Below are 23,237 nucleotides of genomic sequence, written 5' to 3' on the forward strand. Positions count from 1 at the left end.
CCTGTAACGTTTTCTTCTACTCCTTCCCCTACAACTGCATTCCAGTCGCCCATGACTATTAGATTTTCGTCCCCCTTTACATACTGCATTACTCTTTCACTATCCGCATATATTTTCTCTATCTGTTCATCTTCAGCTTGCGACGTCGGCATGTATACCTGAACTATCGTTGTCGGTGTTGGTCTGCTGTCGATTCTGATTAGAACAACCCGGTCACTGAACTGTTCACAGTAACACACCCTCCGCCCTACCTTCCTATTCATAACGAATCCTACACCTGTCATACCATTTTCTGCAGCTGTTGATATTACCCGATACTCATCTGACCATAAATCCTTGTCTTCCTTCCACTTCACGTCACTGATCCCTACTATATCTAGATTGAGCCTTTGCATTTCCCTTTTCAGATTTTCTAGTTTCCTTACCACGTTCAAGCTTCTGACATTCCACGCTCCGACTCGTAGAACATTATCCTTTCGTTGAATATTCAATATTTTTCTCATGGTAACCTCCCCCTTGGCAGTCCCCTCCCGGAGATCCGAATGGGGGACTAGTCCGGAATCTTTTGCCAATGGAGAGATCATCATGACACTTATTCAACTACAGGCCACATGTCCTGTGGATACACGTTACGTGTCTTTAATGCAGTGGTTTCCATTGCTTTCTGCATCCTCATGTCGTTGATCATTGCTGATTCTTCCGCCTTTAGGGGCAATTTCCCACCCCTAGGAAAGGTGAAAGGATATCAATGATACGATTCGCTGATGACTTGCTATCCTGAGTGAAAGTGAAGATGAATTAAATGATCTACAGAACGGAATGAGCAGTCTAATGAGTACACAGGACAAGAGAGTGCCCTGAACCTCTATCCGCTCCTCCGCCCTCTTTGACAAGGCCGTTGGCAGAATGAGGCTGACTTCTTATGCCGGATGTCTTCGGGCGCCAGTGCTAATTATTAATCAAAATTTAGGCAGTGGCGGTGATCGAACCCGGGACCGCAGACGTTTTGGTTATGAATCAAAAACGCTACCCCTTGACCATGGGTACAGCCCTAACACACGTGAAATGCGTACCTGCATACTCCCTAGCGATCCGTGTTACCACCAAAACTGCTACAAGACAACTGACGCTCCACAAACATCTGCCATGAGTGCCACTCTGACATGTGTAATCTATTGTCGTATCCATAGTGTTTACAGCTCCACGTCTCGAAAATGTAAACAAAAACCACACTACGGATCACCACGCAGTGCTTACACAGAATCATGTCAGTGGCAACTAGTGACCACAATGTCTCAGTTATCTCGTCAACAGTTAGTTAGCCGACCTATGTTTACTGATTCACTTTCGCTTTTTGTACCTTCTATTTTCAACTGTATCCGTTTACGCCTTTAATTAAGATACACCCTCTATGTATACACTTGTAAGTATCTCCCGAGAGTTATGAGTATTAGTCATATGCTAAATAACAATAATTAGTGTACACATGAATGAAATCACATTCACATTCAACAGCCTTCATACTTTTGCTGAGGAAATAAATTAAACGTGCTTCCCATCCACCGGTACTATCCAAGGTTTTTGAGAGGTTTTTCTTTTGTTGTAAGGCGATTGTAAATCCATTCGCAAATGTTCCAAAGTGGGATTCATTCTTCCCCACTATCACCTTTCCTGGTATTTAGCTGAAGAGTCCTTTCGTCTTCACTGGGTGATTGCTGGATCAATCTGGTCCACTTTCATAGGTAGGACATGAAATGTTATAAACTCTAAGAAAAATACTGTAAGAGGACTTACCCGAATTGGACTGAAAACGGGGGAAGTGGTTTGCATGTGCAGACAAACAAATGATTACACTTTCTGAAGAATTGAGTGGCTTAGTCAAGAGAAAGAGCATCACAAATCAAGCAAGTCAGGAACGGATTGTTGGTACACCTCAGGCATTTATGCGAGTGGTTGTTCGGCTTCACATTGACTGACAGGATTGTTGGGTCTTCTCGTGAGCAATATCATGCCAAACTCTGACACATTGAAGCCTTCCATCTTCAACATCCAGAGATGGCTATGGGGCCTTGCCCATAATATTCCAAACGTACTGAATTGTGGAGAGATCCGGAGACATTGCTTGCCTCGCACAAAGACAAGCTGTACAAGCTCTGGCCGGATGCGGACAGGCATTATCTTTCTGAAATGCAAACTCTTGACGTATTTCTGTACTATAAGCATATCATTGATGACTGATATTAAAAGAAATGGCACCCCACACCATCGCTCCTCTTTGTAAAAACATATGATAGGCGACAGTCGGGTTGTTATCCCACCTCTTTTCTGGGTGTCTCTAGACACGTCCACGCTAGTCATAGAAGCTCAGTTCTAAGTGGGACTCATTAATAAAGACAGTTATAGTCTTATCAATGAGACTGCAGACCGAGGCAAGTCTGGAGACGTCTCGGACAGCGATGGGATACCAGCCTGAATGTCTCCCGCTCTACGACCTGACAACAAGAAGTGATGTTTTGGTCTGCCATTTCTTTTCAAGCACGGCCCCTGTGGTTGTCATCCGCGACACCTTTACAGAAGAGCGGTAGGTCGAAGATATTCTACGCCCTGTTCTATTGTCTGACGTAGCAAGTCACCCTGGACTTAAAATTCAGCGAAAGAAAATGCCCGCCCTCACATGGCGAGATTTTCTACTACTTGTATTCGTGCATGCCGAACATAACCGTAGCCGCAAGGTCACCGGATCTCTACCCTGTTGAGAAATATTGGAGCATTATTGGCAGGGCCCTCCGACCAGCTCGGAATTTTGTCTATATAACACGCCAGTTAGAATTTGGAAAGATATCCCTCAGGAGGAGATCCGATAACTGTATGAAACAACGCAAAGCCGGATAAGAGTTAGGTTAAAATTCGTGGTGAGTGGATATCAGTGATAAAATTAGCTGATGACATTGTTATCCTTAGTAAAAAGAAGAAATATTAAGGGATCGGTTGAATGGAATGAATGGTCTAATGAATAGAGCATATTTATTGGGAGTACATAAGTGAAAGGCGGAAATTATGAGAAGGAGAAGAAATGAGAACAGCAAGAAATTTAACGTCATGTCATGATGTATATGAAGTTAGAAATTCTGCTTCCTAGGGAAAACATAACTCATAGTAGCTGGTGCAAAGAGGATATGAAAAGGAGAGCAGCACTGGGAAATAGAGCATTCCTGGCCAAAAAATTGTACTAGTATCAGACATGCTGAGAGAATTAGATTCGGAAATGGGACACTTAAAGTAGTAATGGAGTTTTGCTATTTGGGGAGCAAAATAACTGATGATGGTCGAAGTAGAGAGGACATAAAATGTAGACTGGCAATGGGAAGGAAAGCGTTTCTGAAGAAGAGAAATTTGTTAACATCGATTATAGAATTAAGGTGTCAGGAAGCCGTTTCTGAAAGTATTTGTATAGAGTGTAGCCATGTATGAAAGTAAAACATGGACAACAAATAGTTTGGACAAGAAGAGAATGCAAGGTTTTGAAATGTGGTGCTACAGAAAAATGATGAAGATTAGGTGGGCAGATCACATAACTAATGAGGTGGTATTGAATAGAGTTTGTGGCACAACTTGACAAGAAGAAGAGACCGGTTGGTAGGACATGTTCTGAGGCATCAAGGGATCACAAATTTAGCATTGGAGGGCAGCGTGGAAGGTAAAAATTGTAGAGGGAGATCAAGGGATGAATACACTAAACAGATACAGAAGGATGTCGGTTGCAGTAGCTATTGGGAGATGAAGAAGCTTGCACAGGATAGAGTAGCATGGAGAGCTGCATCAAATCTGTCTCTGGACCGAAGACCACAACAACAACGACAACATCAAACATAAACCTTAATTTCAGGAAATATGTTTCTGAGAACATGCGTCTGGAGTATAATGATATATGGTAGTGAAATATGGGTTGTGGGAAAACCTGATCAGTAGAGAGTTGAAGCATTTAAGATGTGGTGCTACAGAAGAATATGGAAAATTTGGTGGACTGATAAGATGAGCAATGAGGTTCTCTGTAGAATTGGTTCTATGTAGAATCGGCGGGGAAAGGAATATTTGGTAAACAATGACGCGAAGCAGAAACATGATGATAGGGCATATGTTAAGACGTCAATGAACAACACCATGGTGATAGAGGATGGTGTAGAGTGAAAAATCTATAGGAGAAGTCAGAGATTGGAATGCATCCAGCAAGTAATGGAGTGCGTAGTCTGCTATTGCTACTCTGACACGAACAGGTTGGTGCAGATAGGGAATTCGTGGCGGACTGCATCAAACCAGTCAGAAGACTGATGATTAAGAACAGAAAAATCGGATCCACAATTTCTGACCAAGGTTGTCCTTAGTTGTAAGGCTCGCCTGGTATTTGGTTGGTAAGTCAGAGACTCTACACTGGATCACTGCTCGAACAGCCTGCTTTACCTTTAAGGATAGGAAATGAAATGCAATAATAATAATAGTAATAAATCCAAATTATTGGAAAAACGATCAGAGTACGATCAGCGCTGTTACGTCTTTGAGGCTTTACGATTCATTATTTGTTGCCGTTGTGCAGTAGTAAAACCTGCACGTGGGGGAACACCGTGTGCATGAACGCCTGGGCTTACTTGTTGGCTAGTTTGGCACGTGCTGGGTCCGGGAAGGCCTCGGCGAGGCCAGCGAGAGCCTCCGGCGAGATCTCGTGGACGCCGTAGTAGGAAGTGAAGTTGTACTCGAGCTGCCATTCGTCGGCGTGCGGCGTGTGGTGGTGGTGGTGCTGGTGCTGCTGCTGCTGCTGCTGCTGGGCCAGCGCCTCCCGCGCCGCCACCTGCTGCAGGTCCAGGAAGTACTGCGCGTAGTCCAACACCTGAAACGTTCAGTCTACTTAGTGGTGTCGTGGTTTGACGTGAGGCGTATCTGCTTGTGCTCATGTCGTTTAACAACCACCTCCTGACACACTAGGAAATAATTACTGCTGCCTAACACCTGAATCGTGCTCTATATTTAAAACTGTGTTTTTTTTATCATTGGGCGTTTGTGCATCTTGGGCAGGTGCAATGGACATCGACATCGACAGTCATCGTAATTCTAGAAAATGTTGGAATTCACTTTTCCCTTTATGTCTAATTCATGTGGATCACAATAATACTGATATACATGCGATGTGTCATACTAATTTATACAACTACAAAGAATAATTAACTCTTCTGATATAAACATTATTCTTTAAAATTACATATTTACTATAGTACAATGGAATATACTGGAATATATAGAGTGAACCACCTAAACTTTGCATCGCAAATATTGCGGCAATGGAATGTGCTATTGGTGTGCGGTTTTCACAGAATGGATTAGAGGACGGGGACTCGTAACGTTGACCAATAGTAGCTTTCTCGCTTCCCGCGCCCGGGTACCCGGGTTCGATTCCCGGCGGGGACAGGGATATCCTCTGCCCTCGTGATGGCAGATGTTGTATGATGTCCTTACGTTAGTTAGGCTTAAGTAGTTTTAAGTTCTAGGGGACTGATGACCATAGATGTTAAGTCCCATAGTGTTCAGAGCCATTTGAACCTTTTCTTTTTGTTGACCAATAAACAGATTGTAATAATACAAACATCAACAAAAGTTTTGCATCAACTCGGTTCCGAGAGTTCCGGAACCTGTACAAAAAATTGGAATGACCTTCAGAGGTAGTGGTCCGGTTCACTGTACATACAGGTACCCGGTAGCACGTCCTCGTACACTGATGCATGCGTGTATTCGTCGTGGATTACTATCCACAATTTCATCAAAGCACTGTTCGTCCAGATTGTCCCAGTAATCAACGGCGATTCGGCGTAGATTCATCAGACTGGTTGGTGCGTCACGTCGTCTATAAACAGCGCTTTTCAATCTATGTCAGGCATGTTTGATAGGAGTCATGTCAGGAGAACACGCTCGCCACTCTAGTCAAGAGATGTTATCCTGAAGGAAGTCATTCACAAGATGTGCACGAAGGGGGCGCGAATTGTCGTCCATGAAGACGAATGCATCGCCAGTATGCTACCGATGTAGTTGCACTAGCGGTCGGAGGATGGCATTCGTGTATCGCACAGCCGTTACGGTGCCTTCCATGACCACCAGCAGCATACGTCGGCACCACATAATGCCACCCCAAAAAAGCAGGGAGCCTCCATCTTGCTGCACTCACTGGACAGTGTGTCTAAGCCTTTCAGCCTGACCGTGTAGCCTCCAAACACGTCTCCGACGGTTGTCTGGTTGAAGGCATATGCGACACTCATCGTGATGCCAAACCTGAGTGGTCTATTCGGCATGTTGTTGGGCCCATCTGTACTTCCTCTGCATGGTGTCGTGGTTGCAAAGATGGACCTCGTAATGGAGGCTGGGAGTGAAGTTGCGCATTATGCAGAGTTTGAGTCGTAATACGACGTGCTGTGGCTGCACGAAAAGCATTATTCAACATGGTGACGTTGCTGTCAGGGTTCCTCCGACTCATAATCCCAAGGTCTGGGCATCCTATGGAGTAGTAGCCCTTTGGCGGCCTGAGCGAGACATGTCAACGACAGTTACTGTCTCTCTATATCTCCTCCACGTCAGAACAACATCGCTTTGGTTCACTCAGAGACCCCTAGAAAATTCCGTTGTTGGGAGCCCTTCCTGGCACTAAGTAACAATGCTGACGCGATCCAACCGCGATATTGACAGTGTAGGTATAGTTGAACGACAGACAACACGAGCCTTGTACCTCGTTCCTGGTGGACTGACTGGAACTGATCGCCTGACAGATCCCCTCTGTATAATAGGCGTTGCTCATGCATGGTTGTATACATCTTTGGGTGGGTTTAGTGACATCTCTGAACAGTCAAAGGGACTGTGTCTGTGATACAATACCCACAGTCGATGTGTATCTTCAGGTGTTCTGAGAACTGGGGTGATGGACAACTTTTGTTGTTGTGTGTAATTAGAAAGTCTATTCTAGTCCTTTCATACACTTTTGTAAATGTAGCAATGGCTGCTGACATTAACGAACTAAACGAGGGTCAATTAGATTGTCAGTGTTTTTCGTTGCAGGACTCTAGTGCGAGTCGCTTGGCAGATATCGTATTTTCAAAGTTAAGATGACCACAAATATATACATTAATTCCGTGGATTCTGACCAGTAAAGAGACAGTTGACCATCACAGGTTGCATTCTAAATGACAACCAGTAGTGGCAATACACGCTTCCAGTCTGATACGGAAACACTGCTGCAAATGCGGCAGCATCTCAGCGAAGATGTCCGCCCAAGTTGCAGTAGTATGTCGTTGCATATCATCGGGTGTTGTTGGTACGGCTTTTGTAGAGAGCTTCTCTAAGCTTTCCTCAAAGAGAAAAGCCTTCTGTAGTCAAATCCAGAGAATGGGCGGGCAGGGTACAGGTCCTCTGCGTCCAATACAACGATTTGGAAACAATACGTGAAGATATGCTGTAATACTTCGTATTCTATGACCTAGACCGCCTCGTGTTGGTACCATAGGTTCCTTATAGTCTGCAGAGGAACGTCTTCTAGCATCCGTGGAAGATGATCTTTTAGGAGGCTGCTATACCTGTGTGCGATCAGCGTTCAGTCTACGAAAAACGGTCCAACGGCCTGATGGTTCACTATGACACACTCCATGGACGCTGATGTATTCTCTCTTAATGACTATGTACAGAAGTTAACACGACTCTCATAATCGTTTCTTTGCAACTATTGATGGAGAGAGATGGGATAAGGGTTGAATCTACGTCTACGGAGAATGCATAGGACACTTGCCTGTCTCATGCCACCTCTTAATGCATTTGCATGGGAGCTAAGATGCAAATCAATTCCAACAGCAGCAAGAACATTTATTTCCCACTCTTCTGTCGTCATTTGATTCATTCTGTTATGATGTCTAGGTGTTTCACCATCTCTTCTGCGAAACTAGCTGAAGAGTTTGGTAAATAACTGCCGAGATGATTGACGTCTATTGGATATCTTGCCTCATACACTATACAAGAATGAACTGTATTCTTTCTACACTCTCCATTGACCTTGAGCATGTCGACTTAATTATACATTTGTACGAAGTATGGATGTAGATGTAGATGTACTGCTTGGGCTGTCACACATTAACTGGCAACCATGTCACAATGCATTCAAGTAACACATAAGTGCACTGTATGCATATGTAGCAACGTTCTACTTAGCAACTATACCGGTTATAGAGCCAAAACAATTGTCAGTGTAGAAACCTCCAAAATATATCTCGCACTAGAATCCTGAAATAAACACTACCGACATTGTAATTTACGCATCTTTTAGTTTGTTAGTGTCAGTAGGCATTGCTATATTCAAAAAGTGTATGTTTGCAGGAAAATACACTTTATATGTATTGTTACACGCTGTTTATTGGCTAACAATATGAGTCCCTTACTGCCTATCCATTCTATGAAAATTGTACATCAACAGCATTTTCCGTTTCCGCAATATTTGTGGTGCAAGCTGTATGTGACTAACCCTGTATGTGTCTTTCGTAACGGTCCCACAACCAACGTATTTTCAATAAGATGTATTACAAGCTGGAGGGGCGGAGGATAGTATGTGCCCTACGAAAAATTTAAATTCTTTTTTAAAATTGTTGTTGGCTTATATTAACAATTATAATTTTAAAGATGTACCGATGTGTAAGTGGGATCCAAAACTTGAACATATCTATAAACACACTTTTAGGAACATCAACGTTCATTCATGAACGTCTACTCCCAAGAAACGGGGATCGTACTTTGTAGCCAAATGGAGAAATATTTTTAAAAATCTGAATTTTAATAAATGTTCTCAACTTTTACTCGCGACATGCATTTTAAGGAGATGCTGATGTATATGTAGGGTCCTGAACTTAAAACATTGAATATGACCCATACTGTGAAAAGTTACATCTACCGAGAAATCAATTTTTGGATTTAGTTTAGTAAAGACCACTGTAATGGAGGTGTAGATTCGTATTTGCGCTAATATTAATTCTTACCTCCACCATTGGCATGCTTTTACAACACTGTTGCGTACATTTTATGATTGTAGATTACATCTTCCACGCTGTGTGTCTCAACTACACTCCTGGAAATTGAAATAAGGACACCGTGAATTCATTGTCCCAGGAAGGGAAAACTTTATTGACACTTTCCTGGGGTCAGATACATCACATGATCACACTGACAGAACCACAGGGACATAGACACAGACAACAGAGCATGCACAATGTCGGCACTAGTACAGTGTATATCCACCTTTCGCAGCAATGCAGGCTGCTATTCTCCCATGGAGACGATCGTAGAGATGCTGGATGTAGTCCTGTGGAACGGCTTGCCATGCCATTTCCACCTGGCGCCTCAGTTGGACCAGCGTTCGTGCTGGACGTGCAGACCGCGTGAGACGACGCTTCATCCAGTCCCAAACATGCTCAATGGGGGACAGATCCGGAGATCTTGCTGGCCAGGGTAGTTGACTTACACCTTCTAGAGCACGTTGGGTGCACGAGATACATGCGGACGTGTATTGTCCTGTTGGAACAGCAAGTTCTCTTGCCGGTCTAGGAATGGTAGAACGATGGGTTCGATGACGGTTTGGATGTACCGTGCACTATTCAGTGTCCCCTCGACGATCACCAGAGGTGTACGGCCAGTGTAGGAGATCGCTCCCCACACCATGATGCCGGGTGTTGGCCCTGTGTGCCTCGGTCGTATGCAGTCCTGATTGTGGCGCTCACCTGCACGGCGCCAAACATGCATACGACCATCATTGGCACCAAGGCAGAAGCGACTCTCATCGCTGAAGACGACACGTCTCCATTCGTCCCTCCATTCACGCCTGTCGCGACACCACTGGAGGCGGGCTGCACGATGTTGAGGCGTGAGCGGAAGACGGCCTAACGGTGTGCGGGACCGTAGCCCAGCTTCATGGAGACGGTTGCAAATGGTCCTCGCCGATACCCCAGGAGCAACAGTGTCCCTAATTTGCTGGGAAGAGGCGGTGCGGTCCCCTACGGCACTGCGTAGGATCCTACGGTCTTGGCGTACATCCGTGCGTCGCTGCGGTCCGGTCTCAGGTCGACGGGCACGTGCGCCTTCCGCCGACCACTGGCGACAACATCGATGTACTGTGGAGACCTCACGCCCCACGTGTTGAGCAATTCGGCGGTACGTCCACCCGGCCTCCCGCATGCCCACTATACGCCCTCGCTCAAAGTCCGTCAACTGCACATACGGTTCACGTCCACGATGTCGCGGCATGCTACCAGTGTTAAAGACTGCGATGGAGCTCCGTATGCCACGGCAAACTGGCTGACACTGACGGCGGCGGTGCACAAATGCTGCGCAGCTAGCGCCATTCGACGGCCAACACCGCGGTTCCTGGTGTGTCCGCTGTGCCGTACGTGTGATCATTGCTTGTACAGCCCTCTCGCAGTGTCCGGAGCAAGTATGGTGGGTCTGACACACCGGTGTCAATGTGTTCTTTTTTCCATTTCCAGGAGTGTATTATCTTACCAATACGACATTGTTACGTGCAATGGATGACTATCGACTGCCACGCCTTACATGCTGTTTCATGTGTAAACGAGTCCGGTATCTCGCTCAACATTAACCACAAGTAAATGGGGAGCGAAAGTCGTTTAGATTCTGTAGGAGTAGTTTATCCGCAGCGAAATACTTGCGTGACACTGTTCTGACTAATTAATCATTTTGAGAAGCTCAAGAACAAGTCGTGGCTTTTGGTTCCATCAAAATATGTACGGAATCACCGTTTAGGTGAATCTCGTACCAAAAATGTAAGCATCTGCTGATGGATGACGATGTCTTTTCCATGGCGTACTATTTTATCCATCAGTACAGTTCCCAGTCAATCTGAAAGACCAAAGTCGTACAACAAAGCGTCTAAGAGTTAGGTGAATGCCAGATGACGTTACAGTGCCGAAATAGTCATTTTCTTAAAATTTCTGGATTTCGTGGGTGTGATCGACGCATAAATCTGGTATATATTCTCAGAGGTGAAACCCAGCTCCCGGTGTCAAAAACTCAAGGTAATTCGTATTTATAGGTCATTATGATTTATCATGCCGAGTCGAATGCATAAGCTTGCGTGTGATGACACCATTCTCGATTAAAGTAACCAGTCTTTCAAATCATTCTGTGCAAAAACACTATCACTAGGTTATTTCTTGTACCACTATTTACCTTTCCGCTAAAATTGTTATGCTATTTATTAATGTATATTGTCTGTCTATATAAGTATGCACGATTCTTTCTTCACTGAAACGCTAGTCTTAGAAAGTTTACTTCAGGCCTCCATACTGTAAAGCACATTTCACTGCTGTCGAAATAACAGTACGATCCCACAATCTACACCTGCACCCGTACTAAGCCAAACATAAAGGACTTCGAATTTATTTCAGTTCCCTAAATGAAGCAACAAAACAGATAGTTTGAGAGATTCCAAAATGAAATTTTCACTCGGAAGCGGAGTGTGTACCGGTTTTACACTTCGATAACAAATTAAAACTGTGTTTTTTCAGGTAGCTGATGATGGCAACGTAGTTGTTTGACGAAATATTGCTCTTGTTTAACACTAACATCCGGCAGTTCAGCCGTGAACTATTTTAACAGATTAAAACTGTCTGCTGTACCGAGACTCGAGCCTGGATCTTCGTGTTTTGCGGGTAAGTTCTCTCCCGTTTGGGTTATTCAATCAGGATTCACGATCCGTCCTCATAGTTTCATTGGCGCCAGTATCTCTCCTACCACCTCCAAAACTTCACAAAAAGTCGAATTCACTTAACTTTAATCTGCCAGAAAGTTTCAAATCAGCGGACACTCTTCAGTGGACCGTAAATGAATTCCGGTAATGATCTTCCAGGCAGGTTCTAAACCATTTCTCGACAATATCTTTTTTCCAGGAGTGCTGCTCCCACAACGCATCCAGGTAAACGTCTGCGAATTTTCGAAGGTAGGAGAAGTGGTACTGGTACAAGTAAAGGTGTGATCTTTACTTAAAATAAATATATAGAAAGAAAGTGGATAAAAAATATAAAATAACAGATAGCTCAGTCGTTAGGGTGCTTCGTCACGAAAGACGAAGAACCCAAGTTCAAGTACCGGTCCAGCACATAATTTTAATCTGCCAGAGAGTTTGACTACAGTGATTCGTATTGTCCCTTCAGTGTTTTGTATTGGTACTGTTTCTACCAAGCTGCGGCCTACAGTGTGTTATAAAGAAGAAAACAAAATAAAATAGAACGAAAACCACGACAGCGGCACAGCAGCAACTCACCTTCCCTGTGTCGGTGTCGAACTTGTAGAGGCGAAGCCCTGGGTTGGTAGCAGAGCCGTGCCCCCTGCGAGGCGAGACGGCCGGAGCCACCATAATCCACGACACGGGAACACCTGTTGGACAAGACAGTCCCCTTCATCATGCCCTCCTCGCCATCAGTATAGCTAGATGAAGCTTTGTGACTATCGTTGCCAGTTCAGCGGTAGCTAGGCGAGGATCGCAGTTAACAACATGTAACATCCACGACATAAATATTAGCTACAGTGCGACGAGAGGAAATTATGCTTGTAACAGTTATAAACATTATTTATTCGACATATGAAAAAATAGTGAAAACGATGATAAATAATTATTCTTATATAATATTCTATGATGTAATTGGACATATCGATGTGCATCACACAAAGACAACGATAACTGTAAATTCCTTTTATTATCTGCATTTGTCTTCCTACGTTTTTGCCTTTTGTTGGTTGGCTTTTGTAGGCGGCGGACGCATATCAAACTGAGGTCTGTTAAGAAATTGCAATTATTTGTTAATTATTACTTGAGAACAGAGTTCATTATTATTATAAATATGTGTGAATAATTATTTGTAACCTTAACTTCTCTCTCAGTAAGCATTATCTGTGTTAGTTATTTCTTTCCGCTGCAAGGAGCGCAGCCATTCATGATAGCGATTTGTATCGCGTTTTTTGTCTGTGTTTTCCTAAGAAAAAAAATCAGATGTTTTCTTGATGAAGTCTAAATAGTGCACAGTACGAAAGTAAAGTTTAATAAGCATTTCAAATACTAATCTTATTTGCTCTATTAATAGAATGTCTCTATCAATTTCTGCCGCCATCTTAACAATTATCTCATTGGCAAATTCCAATTACGCAACTCTGCAGACATAAATGCCGAAGGGAATACAAATGTGTAAAAATAAATGTGCACCGGTGGTACCGAACTTATTTTAATGAAAATAAATCGAATCACATTGGTTCTTTAAAAATAATCCTCATAGCACGATCCTTATAACAAACTTTTCTACCTGATGTATGGAGCCGAAATTATTTAAGCACGAGTTGCGAAGAATATTGTTTCAAGTAACACACGTCAGTGTTGTGCGCGGCTGATATTCGGTGGTTTTAATGATCATTTTGCTGAAGATAACTGTTTCCATCCTAATCAATAGTTGTATAGAATCTGTTGTATGAACTGTGATTTAGTGACACTTACACAACTTACAGAAAACACATTAACACGACGTTAACTTGGACTTCTTTAGCAACTTGACCAAATCTTTAGCCGGGAGATAAATTATTTAGTAATTACTCAATGTAATAAAATAAGATTATCATTTTCATTTACATATTAATAAAATACCAAACCACCGAATAAAACAGCGAACGCCACAAACAGCATGTAAAGTTCCTCGACGAAAGCGAAATTAATGTGTACTTATGAGAATTCATTATCTTGAAATTGAAAATATGGATCTTCAGCTAAAACGTCTAGAGTGGAAGGGTGTAGTCGACGTATAAACCTAAGCTGCGTAACACAATTAAAGGAGCGCTTTTTCTAAACCCCATAATTGTCTCCCACTGCGACACTTAAATTTAGAATTGGGCTCGAAAGTGCCTCAGCCTTCCCCTGTAATGGTGGAAAACAAAATCTGAACGTGATCCGAAGCAAGAAAGGGTATTTTTGCCTTTTCAACACTTGAGTCGCGCTCCGCTGCTACTTAAGCGCCTTAGTGAAGACAATCTCTTCCGAAGGGGTGTCGAAGGGTTTGCATACCTACAGGCACTAGAGCGTCAATCAGATAAGCGGGATGTCCATGTCTCTGCACAGATAAATTTCTGAAGTGCGCCTCAAAGAGGCGCAGGTGGTACTGAAGGTGTTGCCTAATTGGGGAACGGTGAGTTTCAGAGGAACCCTTTGCAATATTATCATGCATGTGTCAATGTTGCGTTCGTGTATGATCTAGCCGTGTCATGCTGAAGACAAGACTGCTCCATGTCCGGAAGATCTCTTCAAGTTCGAAACTCGATCGGAACACGCTGTTTCTCACGCACCGACATAGTTAGGTTACACATCGCCATGTTACACGCTGAAATTCGGAGACCTCTATCGGTAGAGAGGTGCAAATATGTAGACATGGAAAATTAAGATGTAAAAAGTTAATAAGGTTGGTTTTATATGAGAAACTTTAAGAGTTATCACATAAGAAATTCGGTGACATTACTTTTCAGCAAGCCCTTGTATTTCCGTTGTCTAAGACTTACAACACCCATTGCCGAAGCTGCAACATTACACTAATTTCCGCTTTTAAAATTAAAATTTATGTTTCCTGTGCAGCTTGTAATGTCCGTCACGTCAATACAACATCTGATATCTTCTACTGAGGTGTCATTGTTACCTCATGATCTCCATGTCTGTTCCTAGCACTACAGGAAGCGTGCTCTCGTCTGGGAATCAGCAATCACATAATAAGTAGTCTTACTGGTTATTTCGGTATTTTTACGTTAATAATCTTTCAGACGTAGACAGTATTTGACGAGAGCTCTGTTTCAATAAACCAAGGTCCACCAATCATCTCTATAAATATTTCAGGGGAAAACTGTCTATCTCCTTGTCGCAGACCGCTTCGGCGCCCAATGACATAGCAATTTGTAGTGATCGATGAGTAACTTGAGCCATCCCAATCCGATTTACTTTCAGTACTGTTTCACTTGGCCTATTGTATTCCTGAACATTCTGTTTGTTTCTTTATAAGCGTGAGTAGGTCCCAAGTACACCTCGGTGTTTCAAACGTAATAAATATCACAAACTGTATAATTTGGAATTTTGTGGTAAGATCTTATGGAACCAAACTGCTGACATCATCGTTCCCTGAGCTTATGAAGTACTTAATAGAGCTTAAACTAACTTACGCTAAGGACAACACAAATCCCCGTTCCCGAGGGAGGACCGGAACCTCCGACGGGGGCAGCCGCGCGAGCCGTGACAAGGTGCCCTAGACCACGCGGCTACCCTGTGCGGCACAAATTTTGTGAATGCATTGTTTCTTCGATTACATCTACTTGAATACTCTACCATTCACGTTTAAATGCTTTGTATAAGAGTCCAAGAAAACACTTTCAACCAATATTTTCTCCGCTGCGCTATCAGTCAGTAGATGGGAAAAATGAACATGTCTTTCCAAGTTTGTTTCATTTTTACCTCAACTGTCTTTTCTCCCTCAGTAAGTGGGAGCAATACAATGTTTCGTCTCCCTGAAGTGAAAGTTAATCATTTAAAATTTCAATCGCTTACCGTATTCGAGAGAGTTTCTCCCGTATTTTGTGATACACAAAGCAATGCTTATTTCTTCAACGTTCCCGGCGTCTTTCGTTAATGTTGTCTCGTAAGGATACGACAGCCAGCAACAACTGTTTACAAAGTACAGTCAGGTGAAGTGTAAAGTGTATACGACATGCGAGCAGACCTACTGCTGTACTTCTCAATAACGATGTTTCCTGAATGCTTTATGCTTCATTATGCGATAGCCTGTTGTACATTCATGTTCAGAGATATCAAAACACCTTCAATGACTAGAGATAGCAGGTTGATATTCACAGGGCATGCAACTTAGCATGTTGTGCGGAAATGATGAGCACTTCAGTCACCTCTTTTCAACATGTATCCTGTTACCTAGTAGGCAAAGGTTGCACCATGTGCCCTGATAACTTGTTCAATGCGTGATGGCATCGAAGCGTATAAGGCGTGAATGGCGTCCTATGATATAGCCATCCAAGCTGCATTCACCTGGTTCCAAAGTTGATCTACGGTGGTTGGCACTGAATCACAGCGCTGCCCCTGTTGTACAAGGTATCACGCATAGTTTCTATTGACAACAAGTCTGGTGATATGGCGCGGCAGGGCAAAAGGCTGACGTCCTGTAACACCAAGAAGACACTTATTCGTAAAACAAAATGTTGTCATACATTGTCTTGCTGAAAAATGGCGTCTGGGGTTTTATGCAGAAAGCGTATGGCTATGGGTCACACTGGTCACAGTCCCCTGGATATGCACCATCTGTGATTTGCGGTTGTACCCAATAACGCAGCTCACCATAAGGCCCTGAGTTGGCGCTGTATGTCTTGTGCGAATGCAGTCACTGTGATGCCGCTCTCCGTGTCTGCGGCGAACCAAAGTGAGGCCACTATTTTCAAATAAACAGAACCGGATTCGTCCGAAAATACTATCTGATGCCATTCTTGCCTGCAGTGACGTCGTTCCCCACACCACTGCAGTCTAGATTGTATCTGCACGTTCGCCAAATGTAGGCAGAGAAGAGGACAACGAACACGCAACTCAGGACGTAAAAATAAAAAAGGGAACGGACAGTCATACCTGATAGTGTACGACATGTTACACTGCTCCACTGTTCTGCCAGAGCCGAGGAACGACGCTTATCTGTTCTGCAATGCCATTCGGATGAGGTGTCGATCTTCTCGGGGGTGGTCTCAGTGGTGCGACCTGGACCATCTCGTCGTGTTTTACAGCCTTCCGTGAATCATTCAGCACACACCCGTTGTACTGCTGAAAAACTTCGTCCCATACGCACATCAATTTCCAGGCTGGGTGCGCTTCATTCTCTCTTGCCGCTACTGCGCACTCTTTGAAACTCTGACTTGTATGGTTCACAAATGTGTCTGCGCGGCATTTTGCACGTCTGCTCAAGTCATACTAATTCTTTACCTTCAATTTATAGCGACAACGAGAGCCGCAGACACGTTTTACCATTAGGTGATGGTGCTCCGCACTATTGATGTTAACATTGAGCAACCGGGGCGACTTGGTTAAAATGTTGATGATCTGTGCAGAACGTGTAAATGTATGTGTCCCGTGAATGTGAACGTCCTATCTATAGTCGCTCGCCGAACATGAGCGTGTAAGTACGAGGTACGTTGCGAACCAATATTACAAGCCGTTGTTGATTAAATGTTGTACAGGGCGTCTGGACTGAGGCATACACAAATAAATGCGCGTAATGAAATAACTCGATGATTTATGTTGATGGATAAATACGAAATCCATAGAGACAGTTTCAAAAACGTGATCGTCACCATTTCATGAACAGTGCTGAATCACATGACGCGTACATCTGTCTCGACATCTTCAGTGAACTATGTAGCTCCGCAGATGCCGCCCAATGTCATCTTCCAACAAAGTGGTGCTCTTTTCCACTATCATGTGGATGTTACTAAATTTCTTCATGAGATGTTTCCTGGGCGTTGGATCTGTTGGGGATTGGGATTTCCCATTGCCTGGCCTCTCGCTCTCCCAATCTGACTCCGATGGATTTCAGTCACGTGAGTTTATCAAGCAAATGGTTTGCAGAAATAAGGGCAGAGTTCCGTTAAATTTTATACAATGGAGCTATTCCTCAGTAGAGGACATAAAACCTGTCATTTTTATGAAAATGTTGCTGTGAGCCGTGGCATACGACTCCACTGGCGCCACTAACCACTGGTACATCCGATATCGAACACGGTCATATGCCATAGTTAGGGTCCTTGGTCGAGGAGTGTGTTGTTGAGTTTGGCGGGCCGTGGTAGTAGCAGTTAGCAGGAGAGCACGTGGCTGGAGAGCTATTCGTTTAGGGAACTCTTGCTGTCCGCTGAGGGCTTCCAGAAGCTGCCATAGGTTACATTGAGGCAAACTTTGCCAACTAGATTAAGGATTGATAGCTACGAGTTGCGAGAACAGCAGCGGACGCCGCGTGCAACATGTTCAACAAGTTCCCGGCTAACACTGCAAGCTTAAATTTTACAGCACCTGGAAGATCACCTGTACGGATTGGAGGCAATAACACCCATGCTTGGAATCCTGGATGTCACGACTCCTTCACATCTGAGCGATGTTAAGTTTTTATTTTTTATTTTATCGGTTCTTGTTGTCGTATGGGCACGTCTGTGTTAATGTAGAGCTAGATGTGCAATATTAACTCGCCTCCGAGTGATTATGTCCATGTCAATGGCCAGAGAAACTAATAATTATTTGTTATCGCAGGCCATATTCTGACATAGCATAAAAACTGGCCCCGAGTACTAAGCCTGGAGGTAATGAGTAGCCGTTTCAGAAATAGCGATGGGCCAGGCTCACATAAATACTGTTTTTAACTGGCAGGTTTAGCCACCACCAGGAGCAGGTTATGAGGGGAGTCTTTCCGATCAACGTTCATAAATGGACCATCAGCTGTCGCTTCAAGACGCCCTTCGCTAGGTTCAATTCTGCTATCCAAACCTGCGTCCGAATGCTACTCACTTGCTGCCTTCCAGCCGGAGGGCCACCTACGGGCTAACTTCCATCTACTGCAGACGGCCTACCTTATGGGTCCGCAGACCGTGCGTAGGTCACTTAACTGCCCAGCTTCCATCATCCTCTGTTTGCAAATTTTTTACCTGATCATCGCCCTGTGCGTGCAAATTTTTGGCTGCCGTTCGCACTGGCTTCCACGGTTCGACTCTGCAAAGCATGGCGCATCACGCACTGGGTCGTGCTTCTGCCCAGCTAACGAGACCGACTTTGCAGATTCTGCAGTAACGTAGCCACGACCGACAGCCTGGCAGCTGATACAGCACTAAACCGCGCACTGCAAACCACATAACCTCGCAGCCGGCTGGGCGAGGCGACGCCGCACGGGGGCCGTAACAAGAGGCTGTTTGCTGCCCCTAGCACGCTTCACCAACAGAGGTCAGCATGCGCCTTTGGGGCGCTGACAGCCGTCTGGCGTCACAACTGTTTTATCTTTCGCTCGCAGTAAAAGTGTCCTGGGAGCATATTTTTTTATGCCTGGACACCCGGTCATCCACCGGTTACCTACCCACCCCACCGGTGCAACAACGAACAGGGCGGAAAGCTGAAGGCCTTCCTGACCTCTAGCAGCCCAGCTCCACCACTGTAGAGATAAATAAAACCCAACCTCTACAATGACGTCAAAAGCGTTCCTTCCAGGGACATCTGGATCGAGAACAACTTCGGCAGCTGCAACGTATAGCATCAAGAAGGAGGTAACTGGAATGCAAAAACTGCTTTCTTCTTGCAAAATTGCAGGGTCTAGCGACATTAACATCGAATGAAAAGTTGTAGGGAAACCTCTTCATGGACAATTTTGAGGATACTTCTTTAGACATGGCTCCATTAAAGCCAAGTTCTTTCTTTCGATACATTGATGACAGCGACGTGAGAAACTTCACGAGTTCCTGGAACAGCTCAGCGACATAGCAACGTCCAGTTCACCATGGAAAAAAACGCAATGCCATTCCTCGACTTCTGAAGCATTACTTAAGGAATATCAATTTCTTGATGTGTGAATTATTTGAAACCATTTTGTCTTGCGCTCATGTGCGTCTTTTTAATTTAACAAATATTTACAGTTAGTTATGAAAAGCGCAATGAAACGAAATCCTGAGCAGGAGAGACTATAGGAATTGTACATTTGGACCAATGATGTCTGAGAAATCATTCTGTGGCTGAAACGAACCGCACTCTTTGTAATTTCAAATGTTTTGGAAAAAGCGAGGTACGAGGCTCGCGTCACAAAACTTCCCCTTCTTCTCTGATCTGCATCGATCTGAGGAGGCGACGTATTTTGGTGTGTATCTGTAGTAGCTTGTAGATTTCATTTATAATTAAATATGTTAAAAATCTCTTAAATTCTCGTTATCATTTATAACCAAAAGCTTTCCTCGCAACTATTAATATGTACAAGAATTTTAATTTTGTAGTATGTGTTTCAGAAAAGGCAACTGGAACTGCGGACTTGGAAGACCATAGGAAACATACGAAATGGCCGAATGCAGCCCGAGTTCAGTCATTGATTTTACTCTGCTATAAGCAAAGCACCTCCCTGAGATTATTTTCCGATCAATTAATACTCTCTTGCGATTATTTTTTGGAAGGGCAATCCACGTATAATTTGGGCATTGTCTTCAAACTGAGAATCTGCCGTTCTCGCTTTTGTGAGAAACAGGCTGCACAAAACTGATGGTGGTGTGAAGTGACTACGATTCGGAAAGAATGATACCTTCATGAGCCGTTTTTTTTTTCTAAAATCTCTGCATTATTTTTAGAGGCGTATGTGATGCAGTAGAAAGATTCCACGCTACCATCAACAATGACCGTTGCTCCACTGATCAATGAGAAAGGAACTAAATTCATTTTATAAGTACATTCCTACAAATTTTAATACTTTATTCAAATACCAGAGGAAACGCGTCACTTTCGCTTCCACCAGATGTGAAATGGATGCCTTTGCCACATCTTCTACTGAAAATCCAGCCACACCGATCAATATTTCCACTCCATTAGCCATCATCATCCAGCATACACGCGCACTGTGTTACGAATATTGGTGCATCGTGCGAGAATGATATCAGACAGTGACAACCTGCCCCATGAGCCTAGCAACCTACGCAAGGTCTTCAGGAACAAACGTTTGTCAAATAAATGAAGCAAATTCAAGCAAGAGTTACAGTAAGACCACCAACAAGGAGCACAACATGAATCTTGCTTTCTTGCCATTCTGTGGCTCCGTGACGGGCAACATAAGCCGACTGCTAAAGAAGCTAAGATGAAATCGAACTTGAGGACACCGACGAAAATTCGTTAATTAGTGAGTCCATGCGTTTGCGGCCAGTCTTACGTGGGACGGAGAGCACGAACAGTGGAACAATGCACGAAGGAGCGTGAGTGGTTTTATTGCCTGCACTACCCCGAGAAATCCGCTTGTCTGAGTTTGCTTTAGAAAATAGACCACATTTCACGAAAAATCCGTCGGTGTTCGCACTAACAGCTTCTGGGACTGTGTAATTAAAAAAGTAGTTGAAATAAAAATCACCGATACCACCCTAAATAGAGACGGTAAACTACAGCTCAGAACGGAGTGGGATCCAGCGATCAAGCGGGTGAAGCGGGCACTTCGATCGCCGACTCGACGTATACCCATATATCACTATGCCGCAAGCACTAACACGTCTCAGCCAGAAGCTGAGCGTACCAACAGCCCACTGGCGGTCATACCAGTCGACAATGGCCAAGGAGTGCATGATCGAAAGTTCGTGTGATTTTAATCCCTTGATGCAATGGGAACCCGAGTACTTTTTATGCTTTCTTGTAATTTTTTGCGATGAAGAATCAGTCTCCTACAGATTTCAGATTCCGCTTGGAAATGGAGTGTGTGGCATTATAGTCAGATGATGATTTAAGGGCAAGCACAATAAATGTTAAGAGGAATGTATTCTAGTTTGTTCCACTCAGTATGGCAAACGTGATCGTCTTGGAGTGTGTGAGGTGTGGACAGCCTTTCAGGTGCGTATGTTGAGTCAGAGCAGCAAGTGTGATGATAGTGTAACATTTAAGTGTCTTTCTCATCATTTTAACTATTTTTGGTCCGTTCTTGCTGTTTTGTTTTGCTTTTGTAGTTTTGTGTATTCGATGGAGGTTCCACAATGTCATAGTCAGAAGCACAGGCAATCACCCACGTAAGAGACTGTGAAATCTCTAGTAGAACAGTTAGATCAGTTGAAAGCTGATAATACGGAAACGCATAAACAGCTAGCTGCTGTAAGAGAGAGGACAAGGCCCCGTCCAGTTTGACTGATCCCTCATTATATTCGTCTGCCTCTAGTTCGGTTAATCCTTTTACGGGGAGGGCAGAACCTTAAAGCTTCCCTGTTGCAGAGCAGTAGAATATCTTGATAGAATAAGGAATATAAAAGTGAATAACTGTGAGCTGACAGGGAATGACGAAGCAGGAATAAATCGCTCGACCACTGTCACCACTATTTCTTTGAATTTAAGCCTGCACCGATAACTTGTTGTTCTGAACACGCATATTTTCCTTTTCTCTGTGATGTACCTGAGTATTACGTAATTCAAATTCGTTATAAGGACTGCTTTCACAACTTGCCCCACCGGTTATGAAACTATCTGTTGGTTTTGGGTTGTTTATCACTAACTGCTCGTGTATGCTATCGTGGACAATTCTCGTCTGCTCTAGAACTCCTTAAAAGCAATTTCACAGACAGCTGCAAGTAAACCCAGCGATATTTGATGCCTGCCTCCTACTTGATATATAAATTTTTACCAACGTATCGAGGGTAACTTGAGACCTTAAGCAGTTGTCTGGGACAGCTAACCATTTGAAATGTCTTTCTTGTAGTGTTTCAGGATATATGTCGCATGAAGCGGAGGGGGAATCGATAGAAGGAACTAATTCCTAATTTAACAGCGTTGAGGGATATAACTTCTAGCCATAGTAACTGATAATGTTAGGGCTTACCTAAGTACAGAACAAAAACGCAGTACCTCCATAGCTCGAAGAAAATACTTAACGGTAATAGCCTTCGGTGTCACAGAAAAGCGGCAAATTTTTAGGTAACAAAGGAAGGAGGATACGCTTAAAGTTGGTCAGCGTTCAAAGTCAGTTCCGTTTCGTAAAATCTGAACATGAATTGTATAAATGGAAGAATCATTTAGACGAAGTACGAAATACATGCCAAAAGAAAACTCGCACATTCACCAGCCGTACTGCTATTGCCTCAGCGATTTTCCAGTGGTCAAAACAGACTCCTAAAGAAGCCTTCGCCGCTGGCATGGAATCATGGCGTCAGCGTTGTGAAAAATGTGTACGTCTGCAGGGCGATTACGTCGAGAAGTAACGCCAGTTTCTTTGATTTCGGGTGAGTAGTTCATTAGAAAAAAAATCGGAGGCCTTAGAAGCTGAATGCACCTCGTAAAACTAGTGATCACTGTTACTTGCCTAAATGCGGTAATTTTTCTTTTCTCACGTGTACACGATGTAAAGAAAATATTTGTTTTCATCATCCAATAGAAACTTAGCATTTTTGTGACGACTACT

At 43.7% G+C, this 23,237-nt stretch overlaps 1 protein-coding gene across 1 annotated transcript in view; it reads right to left on the minus strand.

The window, feature by feature from the left end:
• Nucleotides 1–23,237, minus strand: part of LOC126280942 (acid sphingomyelinase-like phosphodiesterase 3a) — a 588,911-nt gene that overhangs the window by 37,695 nt on the left and 527,979 nt on the right. Inside the window, exons 8-9 of the mRNA XM_049979805.1 lie at nucleotides 12,344–12,456; nucleotides 4,644–4,882 (exon numbers count right to left, since the gene is read on the minus strand). Of these exons, the coding sequence (XP_049835762.1) occupies nucleotides 4,644–4,882; nucleotides 12,344–12,456 (352 nt within the window). The remainder of the gene's footprint in view (nucleotides 1–4,643; nucleotides 4,883–12,343; nucleotides 12,457–23,237) is intronic.

This window comes from Schistocerca gregaria, chromosome 1, assembly GCF_023897955.1.
Source record: "Schistocerca gregaria isolate iqSchGreg1 chromosome 1, iqSchGreg1.2, whole genome shotgun sequence".
Classification (NCBI taxonomy): Eukaryota; Metazoa; Arthropoda; class Insecta; order Orthoptera; family Acrididae; genus Schistocerca; species Schistocerca gregaria.